This window comes from Diceros bicornis, chromosome 5 (assembly GCF_020826845.1).
Source record: "Diceros bicornis minor isolate mBicDic1 chromosome 5, mDicBic1.mat.cur, whole genome shotgun sequence".
Taxonomy (NCBI): Eukaryota; Metazoa; Chordata; class Mammalia; order Perissodactyla; family Rhinocerotidae; genus Diceros; species Diceros bicornis.
In genome coordinates, this window is record NC_080744.1 from 24,181,541 (window position 1) to 24,193,819 (window position 12,279).

Here is a 12,279-nt window from a genome sequence, read left to right on the forward strand (position 1 = left end):
AGGGATGAGGCTTCTAGCTCAAGGGAACTGCTCAGACATCACTAGCCAAACAGGGGTGAGCCCAGATTAAAAGTTTCCATGTATTTATTTCCAAATGAAAAGTTTCAACCATCTTGCCTTCCTTCTCATTTTCTGAGTAAGTTTCCCTATATGGCCCAGGACTGTAAAGACACCCTAAGGCTCCCCCCCTCCATATTCCCCACCCCACTCCCCAGTTTTCCACCAAGGACCATGGCCCCACTGTCTTAACCAGTCTGCTTCACAGTTTAGGGGAGTAGCCGGCCACCACAATGTTCTCCCTGGTGATGTAGCTGGCATCTGAAGAGCAGAGGAAGGACACAATCCCCACACATTCTTCAGGCTCCCCAAACCTGAAGGGAAGAGAGCAGAGCTGAGGTCGCAGCCCATGCAGTGCTGATCTCCAACCTCAGGTTCTGCAGGCCCAGAGGTGGGTGAAGCATTGACCTCCATAGTTCAATACCCCACAGGATTCCAGTCAAATCAGGCTCCAGGGAGGGCCACTGTGGGCTCAGCAGGACCACTCCCACCCTCCAGCCCCCAGGCCCAGGACTGTGCTGTCCTCAGATTTCAGCAAGGGAACAGCCAGTAGACTGGGAAAAGATTAGGGCTCTGTCTCTTCTTGAAATTGAACTTTCCTTCAAAGTAGAAACCATTAAAGCTCCAAACCCCACCTACCACTGCAATCCATAGATTTCATTCAAGTCAGGTAGCAAGTATGGCAAAGTTTTCTCCTGAGAAAAGATTTCAGAGTTAATGTTAGGCAGAAGGTCTGTTGGTGGGGGTAGGGGAAGAAGGGTGGATGGGAAGAGCATCGTGGCAGACGGATGCCTCCGTGGGAGGACGACCCTGTTCAGGAGAGAGGGGTGGGGCAGAAGAGACTCCATTCTTCTGCAGGGAAGTGAGAGGCTGCTGGTCCCAAAGGCTGCAGGGCAGAGCCTCTGAATGATGGGCCTGGGCTGGGTCTCTAACTTGAGTGTGCTGTCTCTGTGGGCCTTGGGAGTCTGACCAGGGAAGGCACCAGTGGGGACCATGGGGCAGGGGATGGGGAGCAGGAGCTGTCTGTGATCCTTACCACTTGGATAAAGTCAGTCTTGATTATTCCTGGCACCAGGCAGTTCACTCGGATGCCTTTTGAGGCCAACTCCACAGCCAGAGACTTACAGAGGCCCAACAGCGCTGTTTTGCTGGTATTATAGACTCCCAGCTTCTGAAAAGGAGAAAGAAGTAGACAAAATGGACTGGAATTGGGAGGAGGGAACGTTACCTGAACAGCCAGAGCTGTGACTCTGGGTCTCAGACTAAGAAACTATGCCTGACTTTAGCCCCAAACTAAAATTCCTTACCCCACCCCACCACTCTCCCCACCCCACAATAATTTTCAAGGAGTGAAGTTCTGAGATGGAGGGCCTCCTCTAAGCTTAGAGAAATGTTGAGAAGTCACCGCCATGTGCATCCAAGCTTGACACAGAGAAAGCTGCACTGTGCTTTTAAACATTCAGTCAGGAAACCAGATTTAGGAAAATCCAGGACTCGGATCTTGCTCTCCCACAAACTGACTGTGCTTACCCTGGGCAAACGGCTTAACATCCTCGAGTTTCAGAGATGTTACAGCAAAGTGAGCTTATAATGCCAGATCTGTAGTGGTCAGGGTGCTGTGCTGGCGTTACACACCTTAATTCCATAGCTGTGATCAACAGCCTGTTCTCCCACACCCCACAGTAGGGACCCACAAGAAACCAGACTCAGCTGCCCCTCACCCAGCCCCCATCCAGAGGGTTTTACACTCACTGGTACTGGCACATACGCCACCATAGATGAGACCAGAACCACAGAGCTTCCCCTGCAAGGAGAAAGGCAGATGGGATGAGATGAAAGGCCAGTTGAACTAAGGGTCCAGATGAGCAGGGAAATTGTACTTTCAAGCTAAGAGGAAAACAGCTCAAGATACATGATGATAAGGTTGGGGAATATCTGGAACACTGGGGAGAAACTGGACCTCCAAATTAATAGACACTAAGGTCACTGACAGGGTCAATGCCACTCTATAAACACAGCCAGAGTGGGATTCCCTGGGCAGGGACACCAGGCTGAGAGGCAGCGCTCCAGGAGAGCAAGACCCAAGTAACGCTCGTGTGTCATAGAGACCCCTGTGAGGTCGGCGTTCTGCCCAGCAGGCCCAGCCTGGCCTGCCCCTTGGTGGCCCCAGGCACAGAGGAGCCAGGGTCTGCAGGGGAAGGTGAGAAAGAGCAAATGTCACAGAGCCTCTGACCAGGACGGAAAGAGGTGAGATGGCCCAGAAATGAGGGCGAGAATTAAGGGGCCGGAGCGGGCTCCACGTGACTATATTCTGGAACCTATTTCCCAGCAGCCGCCACTCCAGGGGCAAAGTCCCTGCATCCTCTGATGTTGAAGAAATGAGGGCCAGTGAAAGGTCCTTCGAGGACCTGGAAGGCAGGTCCTTCTTGCCCTTGGCAAATGTTTCTCTTCATACAATTGTCACACCCACTGGGGACAATGGTAAGTATGGAAATGGAGAATGTTTTCCACAGGACACACCTCCCATCTCTCCTCCCATACTCCACTTCCTGGGTGCCTGTCCAAGCGTCCTGAGGGGCAGAAAAGACCAAGGCGTGGAAACCCCAATGGCCACAAGCGCCCCTCATGCCCTCACCCACTCTTCTCCATGTAGGGCAGCAGCTGGCTCAGCAGCAGGGCTGGGGCCTTCACATTCACGTTCAGGATCTGAAATCAGAGCAAACATAGAGGCGGGGAGAGATGCAGCCTGTCCAACGTCCACTCTCACTGGTCACTTGGAGACCTGTGGCCAGAGCAGGAGCCCAGCCCTGTGACTGTGGCCAGTGGTTGGGACACTGTGCTCCTTTACTATGTGTGAGGAACATGTGTAGGATTCTAAGGTCCCTGTCCTGCCCAGGTCATGGGGGAACCACCAATAAGCTGTGGTTTAGGAGACCCTCCCACCGTCAGTGCCTAGCCAACATGGCCCTCCAGGGAGGAGGCGGGGGAAACAGAGCAGGGCAGGAAGTCAGGATGACTTGTTTGGTAGTGACTGCCTTAAGGGAGGTGCGGGTGAGGGAAAGGGAATCCACGCTGACCGCTTAGTCCACGTCAGGGAAATGTTCACAACCAGGATTTTTTTCCCAAGAAAACCCTGAGAGTGGCTGAGGGGTGAGGAGGGGGAATTGGGAATTGGGTCAGGAAAACCATAGAATGTGGGAACTAGGAAAAGGAAATGGGGCAGGGTCTGTAAAGAGAGAAGGGAGGGGTGGTCAGTGGAAGAAAACTCCATGAGGAGGGAATGGCTGGCTCACCCTGACCACAGGACCCATCTCTGCTGACAGGGTGCAGGAGGCCACAGGACTGTGCCAACCGCTCTCAGGGGGGCCCACAGGACAGCAAGGGCAGGGGGTCTGCAGAGGCAGCAGAAGCCCCTGTGATGCTTGGTGGATTCTGCCTGGGATGGCAAGACTGGCTGGAGGTCCCTTCTCTCAGCTGTGTCTGTGGTCAGGTGAGGTGTCCCCATGACAGCCCAGAGGGGACTCCGTGGGACAGCCAGAGCCAGACTGAAGGGATCAGAGTGGGTACAAGTGAGCCCAGACTATGACATATTTAGAACCTTTTGCCATGGACAGACCAGGAAATCTTTTCTGGCATCTCAGGACTTTGTAGCAGCGACCAGCACAAGGAGAGTCAACATAGAGGAGGATGCTGGCGCCAGGCATAGGCTGGGCGTGGCCAGTGCCTCTTGAGCTTACTGATGGGCAATTTGACCCAGATGAGCTCCAACTCCCACCCATCAGAGTCAGCAGTAACAGGGGGACGTGGGAGCTTAGGTACTGTGTGTGTGTGCACATGCATGCTTATAAAAATGGTAGACAGAGAGCCACACAGGGTGTGTAAGATCCTACCCCGGGCCTCACCTTGTCCCACACCTGCTCACTGGCCCCCAGAGTGCTCCCCACCAAGGGGTTGACCCCTGCCACACACACCAGGAAGTCGATGCCTCCATAGTTCTCCAGGGCCTGCGGAGGAAATGGCAGAGCATATGTGGTGAAGGAATGGAGTAAAGGGTGCCCAGAAACCTCCATCCCTCCCCAGCCAGGCTGAGAACATTGGGGGCTGAGGATCCAGAGCAAAGTAACTAACCCATCCCTGTCCAGGCCATCCTGGAGCAGTCAGACTGCTGAGGTTGAGTGAAATATTTGTTTCTCATCTCCTTGGAAACATCTAGTTTCTGCTCCTTCAAGATGCCTGGTTGGCAGCTGGGAGCCCACCAGTCCAGATCTTCACTCACTAGATGTCACTGCTTCTGCTCTGACCCTTTTTTCACCTCTTGCATTTCTGAATAATGCCTTCCCAGTTCTCCCTTGACTCTGGAAACCTCCCTCCTTTGGTGTCACATACCAAGGGCCATTCTCTACAACAAGCATCTGCCCATTTCATGCACCTTCAGATTTTGCCTCACAGCTCACTCCTTCCAGGATTGTCACGGGTAAACAGCTCTTAATCCAGACCACAACTCTAGTGGGCTCCCCAACCCAACAGCTGGGGTGCACTAGAGCTGTGCTGCTCCCACTTGAACAGGTACACAAGACACTTGGGATCTTGTTAAATGCAGATTCCCATTCAGCAGCTCTGGTGAGATCTGAGATTCTGGGTCTCCAGCAAGATCCCAGATCACCCCCAGCTGCTGGTCATCAGACCACCCTTAGATTAGCAAGGCTCTGGTCTAGACCATGTGAGTTCCCTCCTGCCAGGAACATCTCTTCCCAGCCACATCTGGCTGTCCATTTGTTTTATCCCCTGAGCAGGGCCCTATCCTGGGCTACATGTGTGGCTGGCCTAGAGACCAATGCTAGAGACCCCAACCGCCTCCTGCCAGGGCTTAATCTGCATGTCCCCATCTGTACCTCTTCCCACCCTCCCTGTTCCCTCACCGTGGCCACCAGCCTCTCCCGGTCCTCGGCCTTCCCCACATGGCACACGGTGCCCGTCACACTCAGCCCCTCCCCCTGCAGTGCTGCCACCGCTCGGTCCACATTCTGCTGCTTCCGGCTGCTGACCACCACGTGGGCCCCATCCTGGGCCAGACGCTGGGTGATGGCAAAACCGATCCTGTGAGCAGAGATGATTGTGATGGCTTCAGCCCTCCCCACCCTCCTCCTGCCAGCCTGATTATGAGACACAAATTGAATTCCATAGTGTGGCCCAAGGGCTGCCTCCAAATCCTTCCAAGCAGGGAAGAGGAACAATTGAATCTTACTATCTGGCCTTCACCAAGGCTACCCCATTTAATTCTTACAACTATATGTATAATAATCATATTTTATAGATGAGAAAATTTTCATATCAATTTTGTTAAAGGGTGTTTTTAAAAAGTAATGTTCCACCAGCACAGTTGTAAATTTTCTGGGCACTCAACCTAAATTGTAGAGAATCTTGACCTCCCCAGCCTTTTCTCTCTTCATTATAGCCAGAGGCCTCTGCTATAAATTGCACTATCTCTAAGCCTAATAGCTCTCCTCTGCTGTACACTTTAAAACCTTTAATGCTGAAGACCATGCTCTGCCCCCCTCTTCATCTCCTGACTTTAAGGAGGTCTGAAGCACTCTTGATTGGGGTTGGTTGAACCCCTGTGATAAAGGAAAGGCAGAAGGCGTATTTCCCCTATTTTGTATAAACTCTCTGGGCAGCTTGGAGTTTTAAACTGTGGGGGAAGAGGGACAATCCCCCTCTGCCCTTTCCCTTAAGGTTCTTATGGCTGGCCAAATAATTAACAAGACAGGTTAGCAGGAGAAAATAATACCAAGTTTAATAACATGTATACATGGGAGAAACTCAGAAATGAGCAACTCGTCCCTCTGTCTAAGCTGCTCGCTTAAGTATTGTAGCTAAAGGCGAGGAAGGTGGTGGGGGTGGGTAGTGGTCTGGGACATCAGAGGGCAAGAAGACAATTCTTTTCAGGGTCATCTATAGATAATGTGGTCAGGGAGAGATAGAGTTTTTTGATAAAAGGGGCTTGGTGCCCCTCCCATTGTAACATCTATTTTACATTATCATTACAGCCATCATGATAGAAGATCTGTTCCAGGAAGGAGCCACCATGTCAAATTCTTTAGGCAGTTAGTGGGGGAGGTCAAACGTCCCTCAGAAAAAACAATCAAGGTAAAGAGATATATTTCAGGGTGGCCAAATCTTGATCTCCCACAGAATGTATTTATTTGTTATGAAGACTTGGGAACACACATAAAGATTTAAAACATCTTGGGGATCTGGGAAGTCTAGAACAATTAAACAGTTCTCAATATAATGGCCTAAACTGGTGATGTTATAGACCACAACAGGTGAAAGGGAAGATGGTGCCCCTGAAGCACTCGGTACCAGAAAACTCCTCTCCTCCTGCTGCGGTAATGACTCATTACAGATCAGGGTTCATTATGGCAGTTAGAGAATGAGTGGAATTGGAAGTATGTCGGAAGAAATGTGACAGTGAGGAGAGGTTCATCTATAAAAACTCTCTGAGCTGGTCTTAAGATGTCGCCCTAACCATTGCCCTGATGCTGGTGGACATTCTGCAGTCAACGAAATCCCTGAGTCTGGGAGACAAATAGGTCTCCTGCTTCTCCCTGTTAGACTAGGATCCTAAAAGACCACGACCTGTGAAGGATGGGGAGAGACAGCAGTTCTGATGATAATAAGTTAAATATCTTAGAGTTACCCAGCCAGTAAGTGGCAGAGACTAGATTCAAACACTCCTTTCTGATTGACTCAGAAGCAGCTGGATTTCCAACTACATCTTTCTTGGAACTTAGAAGCCAGATGGTTTAGGGAGAGATGCCGAGATTTGGACTTAATTGTTAGTGCCAGAGCTGTGTAGTGAGGTGGGGGTCCTCAGGTAGGGATGTGCGAGAAGGGCATTGACTGCAGAGCCTGCACTGAGGTGGGAACACTACCATCTCCTGGACACACGCCAGCCAGGGACTCCCATTCACTCACCCTTTTGTGGACCCAGTGATCACAGCCACCTTCTCAGCCAGGGGACAGCTCCTATCTGCCCTTTTGCTGTTTATTCTTCCTGAGAAAGGGACTGAGGTGCAGTGAAGACCCCTAAAGGTCCATGACGCAGCCCTGAGCATGGCAGTCACTGTCTGGCCTCCCTCCTCCTGGACTGGAAGCTAGAGAAGAACCTGGGAAGACAATCACATCATGAACTATGTTAGGCTTTGCGTCTCCATGCATCCTCCATAGAAGGGTCTGAAGTCTCTGATGGATGTCCCACTATCCTTCAAACTTACCAGGAAAATACAGAGCTGCTCATGTCCTTTCCACAACCCATTCCCAAGATGGGCTTCCCCATCGTAGTGAACCACACCATCCCAGCAGCCGTGGCCAGCCACGGTGCTGGGCCCCTGGTAGATGCCTGAGTGATACTTCCTAACTCACCTCCACACTCCAAACAAGAAATATCACTCCATTCCTCTTAGAATCACCTTCGCATTTCCCTCCACACATCCACTCTTCCACAAAGAAACAGTATTGAACTTTCTTCTCAACTTTCCCCAGTCTGCTGCAACCACCCTGCTCCAAGCCCTTGTGGCCCCCCCAACCTGCTGCAACCTCCTTTTCCCTCAGCTCCCCACCTGAAGTGAAACCAATTGTCCCCTCATTAGAGATACTAAACTTGTCCTCATTTCTGGCAAACAAGTTGCTTTGCCTCATCACAAATGACTCTCGTCCAACTGTAGAAAGAAGACTAGCCACTCCTCTCTGGTTCCAAACATTTTCATAGGGCCTCTACCCTCACCCCCCCGACCTCCAGGCTCTACTGTCCAGCCTACCTGCCCAAAGATCCCATGGCACCTTGTGTAGCTGTAACTGCATCAGTAACACCTCATATCTGCAACAACTTTTTCTCAACCTACATCTTTCATCTCAAACCTCCTCACCTTTTTATGGGGAGATAAGGATCAATAATTGTCTTCGGTTAGCAAGCAGTTGTTTTGGAGATGGCCCTGGGAAGTAACATTAGGGGAATGGAGGGAGTGAGACAGAAGGGAAGATAGTCTGTAGAAGGTGCATTATCAAGTGAGTTACCTCTATGGGAACTGATAATCCTGATCCTTAGATCCTTAGATCAATCCTGCTAAGGAACACTGAGCAATGGTTTTGAGTTTCAGAGTTATCCCACTCAAAGGGCAAGGGCACTGGGGACTTAGGGCGACCTCTCATCCCAGTTTCCCAAGACTGCAGGTTTTAGCAGTGAAAAACCCACATTCCAGTAAACCGCTCAGTCCTGGGCAAAGCAGAACAGTTGGTTACTCTAACAGGGTCTATTTCCAACTCCTGTCAATCATTGGTTAAGGACTGCTCCTGAGTGGCATTAATTCCTTAGCACTTCCAGGCCGCCCCACCTATGCACAAAGCAGGCTCCAGGAGCCAAAGAAACCTTCAGGAAAAGTCATAGATGGTTGCTGTTGGAGGTTGGGCTGATATGTACAGAAAGGTGAGTGCTGAGGGGACATAGGCAGGACCAATAGCATCTGTTACGTAGTTCACCTTTATGGATCATTATGTCCTAAGCATAGTGTTATGTACTTTCATGATTTTTTTTTCATTTAATAGTAATTATAGCCTTTTGAGGTAGTGACAATTACTACCCACATTTTGCAGAACTGTAAACAGAAGCACAGAGAGATAAATTGTTTAATCTCTCACAACCAGTAAAAGAGAAGCTCAGGTTCAAACTCAAGTCTACTGAATATAAGGTCTGCAATTTTAGTATCTAAATTATACTGGCTTCTCTGACTCCTTAGGGAGAGGCTACTTGCTCTGAGGCCACAGAACTTATATATTTGTCTTAGCAAGCCTCAAACTTTAAAAATAAACATACACTCACCATATAACCCAGTAATTGTGCTACTGGGTGTTTATCCCAGAGAAATGAAAACATACATCCACACAAAATCATGTACATGAACGTTTATAGGAGCTTTGGTTGTATTAGCCAAACCTGGAAATGACTCCAATGCCCTTCAATGGGTGAGTGGTTAAGCAAACTGTGGTCCATCCATCCTGTAGTATAATACAAAAATATATTTGAGGGCCGGCCCCGTGGCTTAGCGGTTAAGTGCTCGCGCTCCGCTGCTGGCGGCCTGGGTTCGGATCCCGGGCGCGCACCGACACACCACTTCTCCGGCTATGCTGAGGCCGCGTCCCACATACAGCAACTAGAAGGATGTGCAGCTGTGACATACAACTATCTACTGGGGCTTTGGGGGGAAAAAATAAATAAATAAAATCTTTAAAAAATATATATATATATTTGATCTTTGTCCTAGGTAACTGGCCCAGAGCCCTTGGAATTTCCTGAGTGATAGGAATGTCTTTTATTATTTATAATGAGCCCCTTTCAATCACACCTGAGTTTATGCTAATGAGGTGACTTAAGGGATCCTAGAAAGCCTCAAGATGGGGCTGGTCACCAGAGAGACCAAGTGATTAGAGAGTGGGAACTTTCAGCTCCACCCACCAACCTCAGGAGGGGGAGAGGGGGGCTGGAGACTGAGCTCCATAAAAGCTCTTGAATAATGAGGTTCAGAGAGCTTTCAGACTCCAACGGGGCATGGAAACTACACACACACACACACAAACACACACACACACACACACCCCCCGATACCCTGCCCTATACATCAGTTCCATTTGGCTGTTCCTGAGTTGTGTCCTTTATAATAAACCAGTAAATGTAAGTCAAGTATTTTCTTGAATTCTGGGAGTCATTCTAGCAAATTATCAAACCTGAGGAAGAGGTTGTGGGAATACGCAATTTATAGCCAGTTTGTCAGAAACATGAGTGGCCTGGGACTTAAAACTGGTGTCTGAAGTGGGGGCAGTCTTATGGGACTGAACCCTTAAACCTGTGGTGTCTGACACTAACTAGTTAATGTCACAACTGAATTGAATTGTTAGACACCCAGCTAATGTTGGAGAATTGGTTGGTGTGAGAAAACACTCCAGAGAAATAAAAAGGAACAAACTACTGATATGGGCAACAATTGGGATGGATTTCAAGGGAACTATGCTGAGTGAAAAAAGGCAATTCCAAATGGCTACATACAGTATGATTCCATTAATTTAGCATTTTCAAAATGACAAAATCATACATACAGAGAAGAGACTTGTGGTTGCCAAGGGTTAGGGATGGGTGTGACTATAAAGGGGTAGCATGAGAGATCTTTGTGGGGATGGGAGAATTCTATATGTTAGTTGTGGTGGTGGCTACACAAATCTACATGTGACAAAGTGTCCAGACACACACAAATGAAACTGATAAAATCTGAGTGAGGTCTGCGGATTGTATCAATCTCAATTTTCTAGTTTTGATATTGTACTATCATTATGGAAGTTGTGCCCTTCTTTCACATTGAAAATATGAAATATTAGATGAAGGGTACACAGGACCTCTCTGTACTTCCTCTGAACCTAAAATTATTTCAAACTAAAAGTTTTTAAAGAAATTCACTTAGCTTTGACTTGTAGAACACAATTGGACTAACATCTATAAAAGAATAAAACACAAATTTATCAATATTATATTTCTAGAATCACTTTAAAGCAAATGTTTATTAAAGCAGACATCTACTCTGTAGTATTTACTCCTGCCTCTTAATAAGTATGGTACATCCTTAATCACTATTTGCAATTATTTGCAATTTGACAGAGCTTAGAAGTAAGGCATAATCTTGGTTGTTGAGACGTTTATCACAACAAAAACAAGTGCCCCATCCCTAGGAAATGATGTAGGACATCAGACGTCAACTCATTGTAAGGACTGATAGTGATTGCCCAGGGCTAGAGGAAGTGAGAAGCACCTGTGAAAGAAGTGAGGTGGAGCTTAAAGCTAGAAGAGTCTCTGTTTTGGTAACTAGGGCTGAGATGCTCCAGGCACAGAGCCTAGGAAGACTGGGCCTGGGGTGGAACAGAAGATTGGCAGAGATAGAGCAGAGGGCCTAGGTAAGGTGGGATAGTGTGGTAAGGCCATGGAATTTTGTACTTTCAGGGACAAAAAAAAACTCTTGGAGGTTTTTACCAATTGATAATTTTTACATAGATAAATAATGATCACACTCAGGGAGGCATAAACATCATTTTGTCTATTTGTCAATCATTCAATCTAATGATTAAAATAGCTAATCATTGTTTTCTAGTGCTCATTTTTTGTCTTAATTCTCTTCCACTTCATGAGTGGTCTATCCTAGTCTTTCTACCACTATTAAGCCCCTGCACAGTTAGAGAATTAATACAGAAAGCTAACCTCACCTAGGGAATAAAATCACAGGGAAAATAGACAAGTTGGTCTGTACTCAAAAGCTTTAAACAACCATGCACTTTCTACCTAAATCTCTGGATTTCAAAGCAAGTTCAATCCTGCTGATCTCAAGGAGTGTTATGGACTGAATTGTGTCCTCCGTGCCACCAAATTCATATGTTGAGGCCCTAACCTCCACTACCTCAAAGTTTGACTGTGTTTGGAGAAGGGGCCTTTAAAGAGGTGATTGAGTTAAAATAAGGCCATTGGGATAGGCCTTAATCCATTCTGACTGCTGTCCTTAAAAGAAGAGGAAATTTGGTCACACAAAAGAGGCACAAAGAAAAGGCCATGTGAGGACACAGTGAGTGATGGCCACCTACAAGCCAAGGAGAGAGGCCTCAGGAGAAACCAAATCTGTGACACCTTGATCTTGGACTTCAGCCTCCCTGTGAGAGATAAATTTATATTGTTTAAGCCACCCAGTCTGTGGTATTTGTTATGGCAGCCATAGCAAACTAATACATCCTTATCACCTTACATTATTACCTTTAATCTCCCTTAACCTTCCTCTCAATAGAAAAGATGCACTAAGGGTTTCTGACCAACAAAAGCGAACCCCAGGAACAGAGAAGAGAAAGGAAACCATGAGCCTCAGATTCACAAATTTGAAGAGAGCAAAGTTGCCTCTGATGATGCGGTGAAATACATTGTGCTTCTATGGGATGGAATAGCATCAGAAAGTCAAAGTTATACAGCAAGAGGAGGTAAAAAACAGCTGTATCTAGGGTTCCATACTCCATCCCTGAACTTCTGTGACTGATCGTAGAACAAAATATGTGTCCTCATTTTTGGTCCAGAAAATGTGGTCACCATTGCTAAACATTCCCCTTCCAAAGATAATGATGCAACAAGGAGCAGCTGGCCTGCAC

At 47.8% G+C, this 12,279-nt stretch overlaps 1 protein-coding gene across 1 annotated transcript; it reads right to left on the bottom strand.

Moving 5' to 3' along the window:
• Window positions 1-259: 259 nt before the first annotated feature.
• Window positions 260-7,396, bottom strand: LOC131405281 (dehydrogenase/reductase SDR family member 2, mitochondrial-like). Its single transcript, XM_058540356.1, has 9 exons — window positions 7,346-7,396; window positions 7,036-7,214; window positions 4,977-5,154; window positions 3,960-4,061; window positions 2,693-2,763; window positions 1,810-1,861; window positions 1,094-1,228; window positions 697-752; window positions 260-371 (listed from the first exon to the last, which is right to left on the bottom strand). The coding sequence occupies exons 1-9, from the start codon at window positions 7,394-7,396 to the stop codon at window positions 260-262; spliced, it is 936 nt and encodes a 311-aa protein (XP_058396339.1).
• Between the last annotated feature and the right edge of the window lie 4,883 nt (window positions 7,397-12,279).